At 47.6% G+C, this 19,231-nt stretch overlaps 1 protein-coding gene across 1 annotated transcript in view; it reads right to left on the bottom strand.

The window, feature by feature from the left end:
* Positions 1 to 19,231, bottom strand: part of PARP16 (poly (ADP-ribose) polymerase family, member 16) — a 31,456-nt gene that overhangs the window by 3,399 nt on the left and 8,826 nt on the right. The window contains exons 2-4 of the mRNA XM_011940391.1: positions 9,693 to 9,830; positions 5,929 to 6,135; positions 2,196 to 2,367 (exon numbers count right to left, since the gene is read on the bottom strand). Coding sequence (XP_011795781.1) covers positions 2,196 to 2,367; positions 5,929 to 6,135; positions 9,693 to 9,830 — 517 coding nt within the window. The remainder of the gene's footprint in view (positions 1 to 2,195; positions 2,368 to 5,928; positions 6,136 to 9,692; positions 9,831 to 19,231) is intronic.

The following is a 19,231-nucleotide window of genomic DNA, read 5'->3' as shown; positions in this document are numbered from 1 at the left end:
AGATGGAGTCTCGCTTTTGTTGTCCAGGCTGGAGTGCAACATCACAGTCTCGGCTTACTAAAAACCCCCACCAACCCCCTTACATGCCATCCAGGTCAACCAAGTCCTGCCCCCTCCCCACCCTCTTTTTTTGAGACAGAGTCCCTCTGCCACCCAGGCTGGAGTGCAATGATGCGATCTCCACTCACTGCAACCACTGCATCATGAGTTCAAGTTATTCTCGGTGCCTCAGCCTCCCTAGCTGCTGGGATTACAGGCCCCCGCTGCCACACCCGACTAATTTTTATATTTTTAGTGGTTTTGTATTTTTAGTAGAGATGGGGTTTCGCAGTGTTGGCCAGGCTGGTCTCGAACTCCTGGCCTCAGGTGATCTGCCCACCTCCGCCCCCCAAAGTGCTGGGGTTACAGGTGTGAGCCACTGCACCTGGCCCCATGTCCCCTTTTAAGCCTTCACTTTCTGCTGAGAAAGCTGAAGTGGTTTCCTTAAGGCAGGAGACTGTACTGCTTCTCCTCAGCCAAGCTCTGGAATAGTCCTTTCTTTTTTTTTTTTTTTAAGACAGAGCTTTGCTCTTGTCATCCAGGCTGGAGTGCAGTGGCGTGATCTCAGCCCACTGCAACCTCTGCCTCCCAGGTTCAAGCAGTTCTCTTGCCTCAGCCTCCCAAGTAGCTGGGATTACAGGCGCCTGCCACCACTCCCGGCTAATTTTTGTATTTTCAGTAGAAACGGGGTTTCACCATGTTGGCCAGGCTGGTCTCAAACTCCTGACACCTCAGGTGATCGGCCTGCCTCAGCCTCCCAAAGTGCTGGGATTACAGGCGTGAGCCACTGCACCCGGCCTTAACAGGCATTTTAAATGAACCATTCTGGATCTGTGGTTCTTAGAACATTTATCTTCCACCCTTCGTACCAAGACTTGTTTTAAAACAAACAAATAACCCTTTTCTTTTAATAACACAAAAAAGCTCTACAAAAAACAAAGAAGACCAAAGCTGCGTGACAGCAGAGGTTGGAAGATTTTGTTGTTTAATGTCACGGTTTGCAAACTTCCTAACAATTATAAATGCAAATATCCATGACGTCTGGTTTGGAGGGTGGTGTCAGACCTGGGCCCGCATCTCAGAATTTCAGTTGTTTTATATTAGAGGCCAGAACAGTTTTCTGAATTCTCTTGGAACCAACAAGCCAGATCTTTCTTTTTTTTTTTTTGAAGTCTTGCTCTGTTGCCCAGGCTAGAGTGCAGTGGCACGATCTTGGCTCACTGCAACCTCTGCCTCCTGGGATCAAGCGAGTCTCAAGCCTCAGTCTCCCAAGTAGCTGGGACCACAGGCACATGCCACCACACCCGGCTCATGTTTTTATTTTAGTAGAGTGGGGGTTTCACCACGTTGGCCAGGTTGGTCACAAACTTCTGACCTCAGGTGATCCGCCCGACTTGGCCTCCCAAAGTGCTGGGATTACAGGCGTGAGCCACCGTGCCCGGCCCCAACAAGCCAGCTCTGGAGACTGGAATGACAGTTCTGTAACTCTTCTGCCTTTGAGGAGAGCCACACAGTGGTGGGGGGAGACAAGGCGAACAGTCTCAGGGACAGAGTAGGGGAGCGGGAGGAGGTAGCTGGCTAGTCATCACTCTGGAGAGCCCAAGACTCCCCAGCGCCTTGGCTGCCCTTCACATCCTGGAGGGCTCTGGCACACGCCGGTGTAGATCGGAGGGTCTGGACCCAGCATCCTTTGCTTCATTTAGCAAATATTTATTGAATATCAAGTATGTACCAAGGCTTTCTGCTGATACCAGGTGCCCAAGAATGAATGAGACCTCATTCCTACCTTCAAGCGGCCCATGCACTGGCCTCATCATTCCTTTTTTAAAAACATAAAATCTCTCCTCCTCCTGCAAAGCTTTCCCTGGCTGTTTGGACTCACCATGATTACTACTTCCTCTGAGCTGCCTCTGTGGACCTCATCAGCCTCCTTACCTGGCACCCCCTACCTACCCCCTTGTAGTGAATGGTCTCCATTGTGTGTTCAGTCTCTAAGAAAACTGCTCACTCCTTAGGCAGGACCCTGTCCTGCACTGCCCTGAATCCAGCCCAACCCTCGGGCATGCAATGGGTGCTCTACCCAACAGCTGGGCCAGCAAGAGCCTGTACACCCAACAGAGGCCTGTAACCCAGGTCTGGGCCAAGTGCTCACTCACCCTTCTTCTTGGTTTGGCACTTGACGTCCGGATGGTCAATGACCTCACACACGGCCACACAGCTAAGGATGGGGCCGAGGAGGCTGTGCTGCCACCCGTGGCCGTGGGGGCTGTATATGAGGGCCAGGCTCAAGTCACTGGTGAGGTAGGTCCCCTCTCCGAACAAGGATGTCTGCAATAGCAAGGCCAATGGAAAAGAAACACAGATGAGTGAATGTACAGCGGCATGACACGATGACACAGGTCTCTCTTCAAGAGTTGTAAACACAAAATTTATAACCCCCCTTTTTTTCCCCCAGCAAGACACAGGATCAAATAATCCTGTGATATCATCTTAGGGTTATTACTAAACACATTCCTGCCTGACAACAGTTTAACTGATTGTGGATTTGGCCATCTGGCCTGGCAAACTAGCAGTTCCTTGTGGTCAAGGCTGAGTGAGAAAAGCATAGGTATAAGCACCCAAACCGACCTCGGTTTGAATCCTCCAGCAAGTGGCAAGTTACATAAACTCTGTGTCTCAGTTTCTAGATCTACAAAATAATGTTACTAGTAGCTCCTTTACAAGGTTGCCAGTGAGGATTAAATGAGGCAATATACATAAAAGAGTGGGATACCTGGCACATGTAAATAAATGAGGGGCCAGTACTCCATTGCAGGCTTTTATGTTCTAGTATATCAAGTAATTCCTGTTACATGAATGCAGTAAGAATGGTTACTCTGATGGGCTTGAAATGCAAAGTCACACCCTTAGGTACAGGGAAGGGGTCCCACCTGATAAGGGAGGTAATCTGAGTCATTACTTGGAAAATAAATGAGTCTCTCACAAATAAAGAAAAACAAAAATTAAAAATAAGTAAGTTAGAAATTAGTCTCTTAGATCAGAAACTATAACCAAATGAGGGTTATATGCAGGGCAAGGTACGTCTTACTCTTTGTATTGGTGTTGACCAAGAAAACATCTAAAAATCTAGGCAGCATCTCCCTAGTGGTGCCCTCCATGAGGAAGCATGCCAGGTGAAGGACCTGTAAGTTGAGGCTACAGCAGGCATAGTGAACACATCTTTGCCCATGGTAGATGACCAGTAATCAACCACGATAGCCAACACAGTAATATCAAGCATGGCACTTATTCCTAATGATCCAGAATCCTCAACTGAACATTCCAGGTAGCTGCTACCAATGAATGGACACTGACACTCAAGTTGAAATTCAATTGCTATCCCTGGGCCACACGATCAGTATCTCAAGATGATAAGTGGACTTGAATAGCTCACAGAAGAATATCTTATGCTCTGGAATTGAGAAATGTTCTTTTCAGTGGCACCAGGCTTCCAAAATCCTAAATCTGTTAAATGAAGCTTAGGAGAAATGAAACAAACCTTTGCTTGGCCTTTGGGAAGCTCTCTGCCAAGTTAGGCAGGGTCTCCATCTCTCAAAAGCTGACACAGACCTTCTCCAGTGACACTGGACACCCTCTGATCTGACCCCACATCCATTCTCTGCTTATGCCATCATGTGTTCACCCTTCTTGAGAACCCCATGCAAGGCTGCCATGAGCAGTGGTGCACAACAGTGGGAAGCTTGGTGTATCTCTGCCATGAAAACAATATCAGTGTCAACTGGCAGATGGACTCCCTCAAGCAAGCCCTTCATTGAAAACCCAGGCAGAGGAGGCCATAAGAGGATTGATACGCTTTACCAAAGCATTTTTATAAGATGCCTGTAAGCAGCAAACTCCTTGGGGCACTGAAATAAAGGTTTAGTGTACAAGAGTGTAATCCGCAGGCAACTTCTCCAGGCCAGCACCAGTGTAAAGCGGAAGCCCCCTGGATTCCAGTACCCTGGACATAATGGTACGCTGAGAGCTAGTGGTGGACTGAGAGACAGTGACTAACTGTCATCCCTTTACACTAACAAGCCCATCATCCTTAGCAAAACCCAAAGACATTAATCAGATACAACAGGGAAATGTCTCCAGTCTCAGGGCGGCAGCAGCCACAACTGAGCCCATGGCTCATGGAGCCAGCTCGTCACAGACAAGGCAGATACTGCCATGACTGGGGGAAAGGCCTGAAGCTCCTCCAACTACCCTAGGTGCCCATCCATCAGCATATAAAAGCAGCAACCTCTTCCTTGGTACTTAGTACACAAAGAGCCCTTTGCATACATGAACTGTTTCAATCCTCTGACATATGAGAAGGAGGGTAATGGTGTCCTTTTTCACAGATGAAGAACCTGAGACTCAGAGTTTAATTTACCTCAGGGCCATAGAGTTGCTAAATAAGTCTCCATAGCTCCAGGGTCTGTCTGTAATGCTCCTCCTATGCCTGAAGGGTAAAATAAGTGCCTGCAGAGAAGTGGGTAGGTGACTCTGTTTTGACTCATAAAAATGGGACAAAAGAAGCTCAAGCCGGGAGGGAAAGGACGCCTGCTCAGTCTATCTTGGCATATCCTTCAGTTTCTCCAAGGGCTGATTTCCTGGAGTGTGGCCCCCAAGGAAAGTGCTTCTCAAACTTCAATGTGCATACAAATCACCTGGGGACCTTGTTAAAGTGTGGATTCCGTTCAGGTGGTCTGGGGCTTGAGATTTGCATTTCCAACGAGCTACCAGGTGATGAGGACGCTGCTGGTCCAGGGAACACACAGAGGAGCTAGGGTTGGCTACACATTGGGATCACCTGGAGAGCTATTGCAGCCACTGATGCCTGTGCTCCACTCGGAGATTCTGATTTAATTGGTCTGGGATGCAGCCAGGCATCTGAGATTTTTTATTTTATTTATTTTTATTTTTTATTTCTTTTGAGACGGAGTCTCGCTCTGTCCCCCAGGCTGGAGTGCGGTGGCCGGATCTCAGCTCACTGCAAGTTCCGCCTCCCGGGTTTACGCCATTCTCCTGCCTCAGCCTCCGGAGTAGCTGGGACTACAGGCACCCGCCATCTCGCCCGGCTAGTTTTTTGTATTTTTTAGTAGAGACAGGGTTTCACCGGGTTAGCCAGGATGGTCTCGATCTCCTGACCTCGTGATCTGCCCGTCTCGGCCTCCCAAAGTGCTGGGATTACAGGCTTAAGCCACCGCGCCTGGCCTATTTTTTATTTTTTTTTGAGATGAAGTCTCGCTCTGTCACCTAGGCTGGAGTGCAATGGCACGATCTCAGTTCACTACCACCTCTGCCTCTCAGGTTCAAGCGATTCTCCTGCCTCAGCCTCCTGAGTAGCTGGGACTACAGGCACCCACCACCATGCCTGGCTAACTTTTGTATTTTTATTAGAGATGGGGTTTCACCACGTTGGCCAGGCTAGTCTTGAACTCCCTCAGTCTCCCAAAGTGCTGGGATTACAGGCATGAGCCACCAAGCCCGGCCTGGCATCTGGGATTTTTAAAAGCTCCCCGAGTGATTCTAAATATGCAGCCAAGGTCAGGCACTATCTTTAAATCGATGCTTCTCAAACTATAACCAGTGCAGGAATCACCTAGAGATCTTGTTAAAATGCAGGTTCTGATTCAGAAGGTCTAGAGTGTGCCCAAGATTTTGCATTTTCACAGGCTTCCAGGTGATGCTGCTACTGCGGTCTGCACACCACATTTTGAGCCAGAAGGCGTTAGTAAACCTACCCACCCCCCCCCAACTCTACACCCCACCTGCAAACTCCTAGGGTTCTGAATCTCCCCCTCCCCTCTCCCACCTCCATCCCTACTTCCCCACATCAGCAGGGTGTCCCTTAGGCCCCACCTTGTTCAGATGGCAGTGCAGGCCATTGTGGATAATGGAATGGAAGTTTTCTAGGCGACTACCATGAAAGGCATAGATTAGGTCTCGTTCTCCTTTGGTCTCATAAAATTTGGCGTTGGCTGGGTCAAAGTACTCAATTTCAAACAGGAAGTCCGGTGCGGGAACAGGCGTGTGAGGAGCCCCAGTCAGCTTTTGGATCTTTTCAAACTTGAAAACATGAAGAGGGTCAACATTTTATTTGGGGAGCTGGTAAATGTGCTGCAAAAATAGCCCCCTAAACCCTCAGGCTTAACTCCCACAGACTGTTCATGAGAACAACAGGTTTCATGAGGATAGAGACATAAGCAAACTCAGAGCTTATAGCACAAGACTGCTTTCCTTTAATAACATTTTTCCCGGCTGGGTGTGGTAGCTCATGCCTGTAATCCCAACACTTTGGGAGGCCGAGGCGGGTGGATCATCTGAGGTCAGGAGTTTGAGACCAGCCTGACCAACATAGTGAACCCCATCTCTGCTAAAAATACAAAATTAGCCAGGTGTGGTGGCTAATTTTAGTCCCAGCTACTTGGGATTTTATAGTCCCAAATAGTCCCAGCTATTTAGTCCCAGCCCTTTAGTCCCAGCGACTTGGGAGGCTGAGGCACAAGAATCACTTGAACCCAGGAGGTGCAGGTTGCAGTGAGCCGAGATCATGTCACTGCACTCCAGGTTGGGCAACAAAAGTGAAACTCCATCTAAAAAAAAATAATAAATAATAACATTTTTTCCCTACAGGAGGCTGAGAAGCATGAATTGTTCCTTCTAAGTGGAGATCACTTCTAATTTTCCTAACACTTTTACATCTATTTTCTGCATTCCATTTTTACAATAATCTCATGATTATTGTAAAAATTCCCTCTCGTCCTTGTCCATGCACCCCTCTGCAATGTGATTTTGCAGGTGGGATTCTACCAAGGTCCCATCAAGAGATGGAACTTACTTCTCCACACTTGAAACTGTGCTTGGCCATGTGACTTGCTTTGGCCAATGGGACATTAACATATATATGGCAAACAGAGACTTGAGAAGGGCTTGTCCTTCCTTGTTTGCTGCTGAGAACCCCTCACCATTGTCCTGGCTTGTCTCCTATGGAGTATGAGTGTCACAGAGGAAGGCTTCCAGCATGGTGGCCATCCCAGCTGAAGCCCCAGAAATGTAAGTGAGGCCACCCTAGCTCATCCAGCCAAGCCCAGAACCACCCAACCAACCTACGAAATCATGAGAAGCAATCAGCATTTGTTGCTGTTGTTTTTGAGACAGGATCTGGCTCTGTCGCCCAGGCTGGAGTACAGCGGTGCGATCATAGCTCATTGCAGCCTTGAACTCCTGGGTTCGAGCAATCCTCTATCTTCAGTTTCTTGAGTAGCTGGGACTATAGGTACAACCATTATATGCAACTAATTCTTAATTTTTTCATAGAGAGAGGGTCTTGCTATGTTGCCCAGGCTGGTCTTGAACTCCCAGGCTCAAGCAATACTCCCACCTCAGCCTCCCAAAGTACTAGGATTACAGGCACAAGCCACTGCCCCTAGTCTATTTTAAGTGGTTTTTTCTTTTTTTTTTTTTTTGAGATTGAGTCTCAGTCTGTCTCTCAGCCTAGAGTGCAGTGGCACCATCTCGGCTCACTGCAGCTTCCACTTCCCAGGTTCAAGCGATTCTCCTGCCTCAGCCTCCCAAGTAGCTGGGATTACAGGCATGTGCCACAATGCCTGGCTAATTTTTGTATTTTTATTAGAGACAAGGTTTCAACATGTTGGCCAGGCTGGTCTCGAACTCCTGGCCTCAAGTGATCCACCTGCCTCGGCCTCCCAAAGTGCTGGAATTAAGGCGTGATCTTGTAGAGTTTAGTATTATTTGGAATGGGGACTGTAGACCTGTGAATTTCCTCTCCATAGTGCTTACACCTATAGTCCCAGTTACTCAAGACAAGCCAGGACAATGGGCCACACCTGGCCCATTTTAGTGGTTTTCTTTTTTTCTTTTCTTTTCTTTTTTTTTTTTTGAGATAGAGTCTTGCACTGTCGCCCAGGCTGGAGTGCAGTGGCGCGCTCTCGACTCACTGCAACCTCCACCTCCCGGCTTCAAGCGATTCTCCTGCCTCAGCCTCCCAAGTAGCTGGGATTACAGGCGCCCGCCACCATGCCCAGCTCATTTTTTGTATTTTTAGTAAAGATGGGGTTCCACTATGTTGGCCAGGCTGGTCTCAAACTCCTGACCTCATGATCCGCCCGCCTCGGCCTCCCAAAGTGCAGGGATTTACAGGCATGAGCCACCGTGCCTGCCAGTGGTTTTCAAATAGGTCACAGACCAAAGCCAGTGTATGGCAAAGTTTTCTCTGGATTATGACTGAATGAGCAAAATAAGGGCAATATAACAGATATAATGATGTAAGGTTGCCATGTACCTTTCTTTTGAAGAACAGTTCTTTATTCTGAAGTCAAGGCCATCCTGCTTTCTTAGTACTATAATATCCTTTTATAAAATGATGATACATGGTAGGCTAACATACTTGGGCAATACAAAAAGTTGACAATCCTGGGTCCCAATAGTCCACATTTTAACAGAAATTCAACCGGTCCACAATCAAAAGTCTAGGAGCTATTTACTGCCTTATCTACTTTAGCACCCGACACATAGTAGGTGCTTAATGCCCATATTATGAGTGAGGTAAGAATAAATGAAAGAATAAATTTGAATTCAACAGATGACAACAGTGAAACCCAGAGATTCACTAGGAATTAGCCACCCAGTCTGGACCTGAATACAGGTCTCCTGACTCCTATTCCAGGGCTCTTTATGGTGTTTTAACATCTAACACAGAAGAATGTCCCTTAGATACCAGAATCCAAGGTACCAAATTCTACGCCACATAGGGAAGATTTGTGTCTTTGGCAGGAGCTTGTAAAACTGAATACTCTTAAATTGAAATGAATTAAGTGATGAATGGTATGGGTAAGGGAAGAGCACAAGAGCAGGAATCAAGTCCTACACCCTGGTCCTTGTCATCCAGCCTGTCCCTGGGAGACCCCAGCCAGGCAAGGTAAACCAAATTATGGAATGTCTGACTCGCGATAGAAACTGTGCTGGGGGGGTGACACACATTTTATCATTGCCCCACTTGGGGGTGGGTAACAGTATCTCAATTAACAAATGGGAAAAAGGAGGCCCTTTTTGATAGATATGGCATTTGAACCCAGAGCATGAGGTTTTCCACTTCTTTGAGCTCTGCCTCTCCATCTCCTGACAACTGAACCAGATCAGTGTTTCTTAAGATATGGTCAGGGTCACCCTTATCAGAATTACCAGCGGTGCTTGTTAAATAAAGTGAATCCCAACACATACCAAGCCCTTAGTATGTGCCCTTAGGCATTATTCAAAGTGTGAAAATTCATTCAATTCTCATAGTCGGTGCCCTGAGGGAAGCATACTATTATCATCCTGATTTTACAGATGAGGAAGTGGAGGTACTGAAATGCACCTGGTACCTACTCAAGGTCACACAGCTGAGATGAGACAGAACTCAGCTTTGTACAGCCAGTGGGAAACTTCCTGGGCCTGACTCCAGACACAGAAATAGAAAGTCTAAAGGTGAGGACCAGGCATCTGCATTCTCAAGCTGCCCAGGTCACCGGTACACAGGGAAGTCTCAGAGCCACTGGATTCAGTGCTGTCCTAGAGCCCTTAGGCCCCTAAAGTCTGTGATCCTAACGGAAACAAAGTCTCACCTCTGCCTTCCCTGCACTGTGGATTGTCAGGATCTTTGAGGATAAAATCCAGCTCACCAGGTCCCAGGCCCGTTTGTGGTTGTCTCCAGAGGACTGGAGAAGTTCTTTCAGGTTAGGTAACTTGCTGGCATCTGCGAGCTGAAGCGACAGAAGAACTTCCATTAGCAAGGATCCCAGACACAGTGATAATCAGGGGCCCTCTAGTGGGAAGGCAGGCAACGTTCACTCGTTGCACATCTCAAGGGATCTCCTGAGGAAATTCACAGGTCTACAATCCCCTTTCCAAATAATACTAAACTTTACAAGCTCTAAAATCTGAAAGGTATTTTTTTTTTTTGGTGGAGTTTTGTTTTGTTTTTGAGACAGGGTCTCACTCTGTCGCCCAGGCTGGAGAGCAGTGGCATGATCTTGGCTCATTGCAGCCTCTACCTCCTGGGTTCAAGCAATTCTCCCACCTCAGCCTCCTGAGTAGCTGAGACTACAAGCGTGTGTCACCACGCCCGGCTACTTTTCATATTTTTTGGTAGAGATGAGGTTTCATCATGTTGGCCAGCCTGGTCTCGAGCTCCTGACCTCCAGTGATCTGCCTGCCTCAGCCTCCCAAAGTGCTGGGATTACAGGCATGAACCACCATGCCCAGCCTTGGTGGTGGTGTTTTTTTTTTTTTAAACTCTTTGGGTACCAAACCTGACCTGAGCTGATGGAGGTTTCATCTTTACCTATCCCCTTCCTGTTAGGATAGATGCATTCTGCTGCAGGAATATTAACATGCCATGAGTATGGCATGCCACCCACTGGAGGTGACTGAATACGTGATATACGCATAAGTGGGTAAAGCGCTACAATACAAAGCCTTTTCCCTTCTGTGTGAGAATTAGTTAACTTCTGTTAAGTTGTTCCCCTGGAGACTGGATAAAGGTAGTACAACAACTACATATATAACCAGGCAACACTGCTTAAGGTGAAAATGACCCAGCATGGTACACGGCATCTGGCCTGGGAGGAACTGTAAATGGGGAATGCACAACTTTGGGTTTCCCAGAGTGTGACAATGTTTTGTTGGAACCCTGGCAGCTTTCTTGATGACAATCTCACGAGTGAGACCAGCCTCTGAGGAATATGGAGCTTCACTTAGGCCAGAGCAGTTCCTGCACCCACCCCATGTGGATTTTGTCAGGCCTCTGAGCCCAAGCCAAGCCATCGCATCCCCTGTGACTTGCACATATAAGCCTAGATAGCCTGAAGTAACTGAAGAATCACAAAAGAAGTGCAAATGCCCTGCCTCACCTTAACTGATGACATTCCACCACAAAAGAAGTGAAAATGACCGGTCCTTGCCTTAAGTGATGATATTATCTTGTGAAATTCCTTTTCCTGGCTCATCCTGGCTCAAAAAGCTCCCCCACTGAGCACCTTGTGACCCCCACTCCTGCCCGCCAGAGAACAACCCCCCTTTGACTGTAATTTTCCTTTACCTACCCAAATCCTACAAAACGGCCCCACCCTTATCTCCCCTCGCTGACTCTCTTTTTGGACTCAGCCCGTTTGCACCCAGGTGAAATAAACAGCCATGTTGCTCACACAAAGCCTGTTTGGTGGTCTCTTCACACAGACGCGCATGACAGATTTCATCTCTTTACTCCCAAGTTTTCACTTCTGGGGGCAAAGACCAGATCTTGGACCTCTATGTGGACCGCTGCAAGGACTTCCACAGAAACAGAATGGCTGATGCTGTGCTGCTGAAAGCTGTCACTAGTCCTAGAGCCTTCAGATTTAGGCTGATGCCCCGTGGGACCTGTGATAGGGCTCAGCCTAGCTGTCATTACAGCACATTATTTACCATTCTAAAATCAGGAAGAATTGGAATCCTGAAACATATTCAGTGCCAGGATTTCTGATAAGGGACTGGGGACCTGGACTAACAGATAGCAACAAAATATCTGTAGCTTTTGCTCAGAAGTTATGACTGACTAGAGGTCAAACCTCTCCAGCACGGCATTTAAACACCTCTAGCCTAATCTCAACCCCTTACCATTCCCTCCGTCACAGACTGGTGCTATCTAGGAACATGTCTTGTTCCAAGAATATCCCTTCCCCCACCTCTACTACCCGGGCACTTCTGGCCCAAGAGACCATTTTCTCCTCTAAGTCCCTAAAGCCCATTGCCCCAGTACTCCCTTTTGAGTATAGTATGCCCAGACTCCTGGAGGTCAAGAACTGTCTTGTGTATTTCCACTTCTCCTCTTTCCTGGATGCAGAGGAAAGAACATGAACTCTGGAATCAGATCTCAGTTAGAATCTCTGTTGAGCTTCTATCTCCTCTCCAACAAGGGAACCTCACTACCTCCCCGTGGGGTTGTCAGGAAATTGAAGAAGGTCACAGAATCTCAGGGCTTGGTCTATATATGTCCATTTCTTTTCTTTCCATTTACATTTCTCCCCAGACAACATTGTCCTCCCAAACCCTGGCAACCTTTCCTTCTGCTTTGCTAGGGATGTAGTTGGCACTTCAAGAATACCTGTGGTGGCCAGGCGTGGTGGCTCACACTCGTAATCCCAGCACTTTGGGAGGCTGGGGGGTGCAGGTCACAAGGTCAAGAGATTGAGACCATCCTGACCAACGTGGTGAAACCCCGTCTCTACTAAAAATACAAAAATTAGCCAGGCATGGTGGCGGGCGCCTGTAGTCCCAGCTACTCAGGGACTACAGGAGGCTGAGGCAGGAGAATCGCTTGAACCCAGGAGGCAGAGGTAGCAGTGAGCCAAGATGGCCTCACTGCACTCCAGCCTGGCGACAGAGGGAGACACTGTCTCAAAAAAAAAAAAAAAGAATACCTGTGGTTCTTTTCCATTTTTCTAGAAAATTGTTACTGACTTTGGGAGTTCTTAGCTCTGCAGTTGAAAACTAGAAACAGAGCCAGGTGTGGGGGCTCATGCCTATAATCCCAGCTACTCAGGAGGCTGGGGTGGATTTCTTAAGGCCAGGAGTTAGAGACCAGCCAGGGAAACACAGTGAGATGGCTCCAAAAATAAATAAATAAAAAGAAAATTAAAAACATCTTAGGACCATTTTATTTCTATTTCCAGAGGTTCAATCAATAGCCTCATATATTGTAATGAAACTATCTCAGGTCAGGTGCGGTGGCTAATGCCTGTAATCCCAGCATTTTGGGAGGCTGGGGCGGGTGGATCACCTGAGGTCGGGAGTTCAAACCAGCCTGACCAACATGAGAAACCCCGTCTCTAATAAAGATACAAAATTAGCTGGGCGTAGTGGCACATGCCTGTAATTCCAGTTACTTGGGAGGCTGAGGCAGGAAAGTCGCTTGAACCCAGGAGGTGGAGGTTGCGGTGATCCGAGACTGCGCCATTGCACTCCAGCCTGGGCAACAAGAGCAAAAGTCAGTCCCCAAAAAAAAAGAAAAAATAAATTAAAAAAAAACACTATCTCTACAGGCCTCATGAGGTATCATTGAAAATCTAATATTTATTTTTGTTTTGTTTTTTTTTTTGAGACAGAGTCTCGCTCTGTAGCCCAGGCTGAAGTGCACTGGCCGGATCTCAGCTCACTGCAAGCTCCGCCTCCCGGGTTTACGCCATTCTCCTGCCTCAGCCTCCTGAGTAGCTGGGACTATAGGCGCCCACCACCTCGCCCGGCTAGCTTTTTGTATTTTTTAGTAGAGACGGGATTTCACCGGGTTAGCCAGGATGGTCTTGATCTCCTGACCTCATGACCCGCCCGTCTTGGCCTCCCAAAGTGCTAGGATTAAAGGCTTGAGCCACCGCGCCCGGCCGAAAATCTAATATTTATTAAAAGAAAAAAATTTTTTGGAGACAGGGTCACGCTCTGCTGCCCAAGCTGGAGTGCAGTGGCACAAACACGGCTAACTGCAGGATCCATCCCACCCTCACCAGAAGTGATTCTCCTGCATAGCTGGGACTATAAGCACATGCCACCATGCCCAGCTAATTTTTTTTATTTTTAGTAGAGATGAGGTCTTGCTATGCTGCCCAGGCTGGTCTCAAACTCATGAACTCAAGTGTTCCTCCTGCCTCAGCCTCTCAAAGTGCTGGGATTACAGGCATGAGCCATCAAGCCCAGCCTACTTTTTTTTTTTTTTTTTAATGTACATGTGAGCCTGGGCATGGTGCTTTACACCTGTAATCCCAGCACTTTAGGAAGCTGAGGTAGGCAGAACTCTCCAGCTCAGGAGCTCAAGACCAGCACGGGCAACATGGCAAAACCGCATCTGCACAAAACAAAACAAAACAAAATAATCAGCCAGGCATGGCGGTATACACCTGTAGTCCTGGCTACTTGGGCTGAGGTGGGAGGATCGCTAGAGCCTGGGAGGTAGCAGATGCAGTGAGCCATGATTGTCCTACTGCACTCCAGCCTGGGTGACAGAGTGAAACCCTGTCTCAAAAAAAAAAAAAAAAAAAAAGGATGTGTGGAGTGTAAATGCTCCATGAGTATTGGTACTATTTCTATGCCTTGCTTACTGTTCTACCTCGCCTGCTTCAACCCCAGGCTACATGGCCTTGCGTTATTCAGGGAGCATTTTCTAAGCATCTACTTTGTGCCAGGCCCTGTGCTTTTAGAAGGGGACATTAGATTTAAAATGGGCCCCTTAATCAAGTGGGGAGGCAGAAAGGTAAATAATTATGACTTAAAAGTATTCATTGTTGCCGGGCGTGGTGGCTCTCGCCTGTAATCCCAGCACTTCGGGAGGCTGAGGCAGGCGGATCATCTGAGCTCAGGAGTTCAAGACCAGCCTGGCCAACATGGCGAAACCCCATCTCTACTAAAAATATAAAAATTAGATGGGCGTGGTGGCAGGCACCTGTAATTCCAGCTACTCTGGAGGCTGAGGCAGGAGAATCTCTTGAACTCAGGAGGCAGAGGTTGCAGTGAGCCAGTGAGCCACCACTGCACTCCAGCCTGGGTGACAGAGCGAGACTCTGTCTCAAAAAAACAAAAAGTATTCACTGTCATAACAAAGTTGGATACAAACTACTAAGAGGACAAGGTGGGACTTCTGTTGGGTAGGTGCTAAAGGAAAAGTGGGTAGGGTTGGGACCAGCTTCACCGAGGAGGTACTGTATGATCTGGGTTTGCTACACAAAACCACAGAAGTATGAAAACGCAGCATGTAGCTGGGGAAGTGAGTGGTGGCATATGGTTAATTATGCAGTTCTCCCAGGCATCTGGGGCTCTATTCCTCTACTAGCTGTGTGACTTTGAGTGAGATGTTTGACTTCCTGTGTCTCAGCTTTCTCAAATACATAATTGGGATAATATTAGTAGCTACTTCATAGGGTCCCGGTGGAGATTAATCAAGTTAAACAAGTGCTCAAAGCAACAGGAAAGTGTTACGTACTCTAATGTTACTGCGACTGCAATGACTGCCACCATTAACAACAGGTGATTCTGTGTGACTGGAACCTAGAGTGCGGGGAAGTGGTTGCCAAGAGGAACAGTGGGAAGGTGACCTCAAGTGAGGTCATCTCAAATGATCCTGTGAAGGACCTTGCACTCCACTTGGGAAGCCCAAGCTTTGTTCTGTAGGTTATATACGGAGTCACTGAAGACACATCCCAAACGGTGTACCCTCAGGTAGCTACCCATACAGGACTGCTGCCTGCACAGTCCAAAGGGCACTCATCCCCCTTCCTTCTTTTCTATTCCTTGTTATCTCAGAGCCAGAGCTGAGTCATCTTCTCTCCCAGGATTACTACTATTCCCATCACTCCTGTCTTCAAATCCCATCTGTGAGAAACAGCCCTTGTCAACAGTCCATATCTGGGCCTAGAGAGCCCCACAAAAGGACAGTCAGCTAGCCAGGCGCCTTTCAGGGACTCAGTCTGGACAAAGGGGAGAGACATCTCCCAGCTTCAAGCTGGACCCAGGCCTCTTCCAGGCCCTCCCACTGCATCTGCCCAGACAGGGTCCCTGCTGCATCCTGCCCTCCTGGCTCCCCACCATCTGTCCACACTCTTTAACTCCTCAACTGACCTTCTTTATGTTCCATTTCACTTTTCATGTTACTCTGAAAAATAAATCTGCTTTAACAATTTAATGGGATTCTTACTCTAATGACTAAAACCTGTCTGCATTTTAGCAGGGCCTTTTGGGAACCAGGCACACAAGTAGGGTTGCCATTTAAAATACGCTGTGCCCGGTTAAATTTGAATTTCAGATAAACAACAACAACAACAAAAGACCCTTTTTTCTAAAAGACAGGGGACGGGGTCTCATTCTGTCACCCAGGCTGGAGTGCAGTGGCAAGATCACAGCTCACAGCAGCGTCGACCTTCTGGGCTCAAGCAATCCTCCCACCTCAGCCTCCAGAGTAGCTGGGACTAAAGGTATGTGACATCATGCCCAGCTAATTTTTTGTAGAGACAGGGTTCCACCATGTTGCCCACGCTGGTCTCAAAACTCCTGGGGTCATGCAATCCACCAGCCTCAGCCTCACAAAGTGCCGGGATTACAGGCATGAGCCACTGTGTTCAGTCAACAATTTTTTTTTTAGTATAAATAACCCATGAAATATTTGGGACATATTTATACTTAAAATCCCAGCACTTTGGGAGGTCGAGGTGGGTGGATTACCTAAGATCAGGACTTTAAGACCAGCCTGGTTAACATCGTGAAACCCTGTCTCTACTAAAAATACAAAAAATTAGCCAGGCGTGGTGGCGGGCACCTTTAATCCCAGCTACTTGGGAGGCTGAGGCAGGAGAATCGCTTGAACTGGGGAGGTGGATGTTGCAGTGAGCCAAGATCATGCCACTGCACTCCAGCCTGGGCAACAAGAGTGAAACTTCATCTAAAAAAAAAAAAAAATTTATTTGTTGCTCAGCTGAAATTCAAATTTAACTAGGTGGCCTATATTTTTATTTGCTAAATATAGTACTCCTACCCTTAATAAGGCCCTTAGGAATCCAGTCTGGCCTCTTTGCGTAATAGTACCTCCTGCCACCAGCTCCCTCCCCAACCCCAATGCTATTCCAAGTGACCTATGGCTTTCTTCCTCTGTGCTTCTGTGGCTGCCTAGCATGACATCCCATTGAGTCTTCAAGGCCAGCAATCACCTCCCATGTGAAGCCTTCCCTGACCACCTACAACCTCTGTACTCAAAAACTGTGTTCTATGTTCAACAATTACAGCAGAGCCCCATGTTGGTACCTGACCCTCTGGGGCCAACTCAAATCTGGTTGGGACAAACACTCCCTGAGGCCAACCACATCTTACTTACCCTGGAGCCCCATGCCAGCCTGGAACCTGGCATGAAGTTAAGAACAAAGAGTAATAGCAACTATTTATTTGAACCCTTACAGGTGCCAGCCACCAGAATAAATGCTTTGCATGAATTTATTCTGTTATCTCGTGTTATTCTTACAACCTATTTTGAAGATGAGGAAACTGAGGCTTGGAGATGCTAAGTACCTTGCCTAGGGGCACACAGCTATTCTGTGGCAGGGCAGGGATATGAAGCCAGGGGGCCCGACTCCGGAGTCTATTCTCCTGCCATACCCTTCTACCAAACGAATGGAGAAATTTAGTAGTGGACTGAGTATTTTAGCCCAAAGGAACAATTCCGGCAGAACTTTTAAGAGGCTGCTTTGGGAAGCTAATTAGATATGATATTGGAATTCCCCCCAATCCCAAAATAATACAACTGAGACAGCCACTGGCAGTGCCTAAACCAAAGGTAGAGAGAAAGATGTATGTGATATGTAGTATAGGGGTATGTGGAAGAAATCACCATCTAGGCAAGCATTCTGAATCACACATCAGTACATGGCAGTGGAAGTCATTTGCCAACTGGTCCAGGAGAATAATTGTTGAAGAGGAAGGCAGGCATTTCCAGGGATGGGGAGGGTTTCCCACTCCAGGTGGGAAAGAGCACGGCAGATGGGCAGAGAAGTGAGCAGAGTGTGTCCCAAAAAGTGCTCCTAGGCTCAAATGTCCCCCAGGGCCTGAGAGGTAAAGAAAATGAGTAACAGGGGAGTCCGGGAAAGAGTTGTGAAGACTGTTGAACTGGTGACTCCAGCCTCCATTAATAGCTAAGGCCAACCAACCCTCAGCTCCAACTTCTTCCTGCCCTAGGGCAACCTCCACCAAAGGCGGCAAGGCCTCCGATTTTTGTTTCAAAAAGAAATCAACAAGCTGTCTTTTTAATTTCCCAATTTCTAAAAAGCTAGAGGACAAACAAAACCCGTCAGCTCACAGGCAACACATCTGCAGCCTCTGCTATGGGAATAAGGAAGGATATAGTTGGAGAGATAGTTGGGGGAATCTGAATGGTGAGCAGAGCTGACAGTTTCAGGGGTTTGGGAAGAAAAGCCTCTTAGGAAAGAGGTAGTTTGGGTGAACAGGCCTCATGGAGGAAAGAGAGGACCAATGAGCTACAAAGAGGCAACTCAACCTCCTTGCTTTGAGCAGCAGCAATCACCTTGATCACAAGCTCCTGGGGAGGAGGTGGCCCAGGAATCTGTGTTTACAGATGTGGGTACAAGTGATTCTTAACAGGAAAAGCTGGAGATACTCAGGTTTAGATCTTAGACAATGTTGTCCTAGAAAGTTGTGGCAGCAGGAAAGAACAAACATTTGAAAAACTTACTTGTCTAGGAAAGTGTCAGCAGCCATAGTTACTACATGTGGGTGGAGGTGCTGCGAAGGAAATGAACCAAAAGTCTGCCAAGGTCACCATTTTCGGGACCATGGTGACACCCAGAACAGGGGGGCAGGTGCGATGATTGGAGCTGGGAGGCTGCTGAGATGAAGGCTGAAGAGGTGGATACTGCAGGTACAATTTGCTTTGCACAAACCTACAGTATGAAAGGCCAGATTTGCCAAAACAGATTAGGGATCAGAGTCTACAAAAGAACTCTTCACAGGAGGAGCCAGCATGGGGACCCTAAAGGGTTCTCCTAGGAACTTTTAAAAGTCCCAGTGCCTGGCAGCAAGAGTGGTGTGCCATCACCACATCTAGTGATTAGCTGACGATGATGAAGATAATAATAAAACCTACAACCCTGAGTTGTTAGGAGGACTAAATGAGCTACGTGTAGAAACAGCTCAGGACAGTGCCACACAAACAGTAAGTGCTATTAGTGGGGTACAGGTGTTGGTTGCTATATTTTCAATCAAATGCTCCCTCTCTGCTGCTCACCAATCTGCTGAGGAAAGGTCTGCATTTCTGGGATGGTTGGGAAAGAAAGAGATGGCTAGTCCTGGAGGGATGGATCCCACCCCTTCATCCTCCATATCACCATCCCATTAGCTGATATCTTTCTAGACACATACCTACTCACTGACAGTCACATCATATTACATGTATCTATGTCTGTATTCGTATACTTTCAGACCTGTGTACTCTTTCTCCTCCACTCTTCAGATGCCATCTTTGAGAGGAGCAGAGAAATAAAAAGGTAATCTGGGCCGGGCGCAGTGGCTCAAGCCTGTAATCCCAGCACTTTGGGAGGCCGAGACGGGCGGATCACGAGGTCAGGAGATCGAGACCATCCTG

This window comes from Colobus angolensis, unplaced genomic scaffold (assembly GCF_000951035.1).
Source record: "Colobus angolensis palliatus isolate OR3802 unplaced genomic scaffold, Cang.pa_1.0 Scaffold19, whole genome shotgun sequence".
Classification (NCBI taxonomy): domain Eukaryota; kingdom Metazoa; phylum Chordata; class Mammalia; order Primates; family Cercopithecidae; genus Colobus; species Colobus angolensis.
The sequence above is the reverse complement of the archived record's forward strand: the minus strand, read 5'-3'. Positions and strand labels throughout refer to the sequence as shown.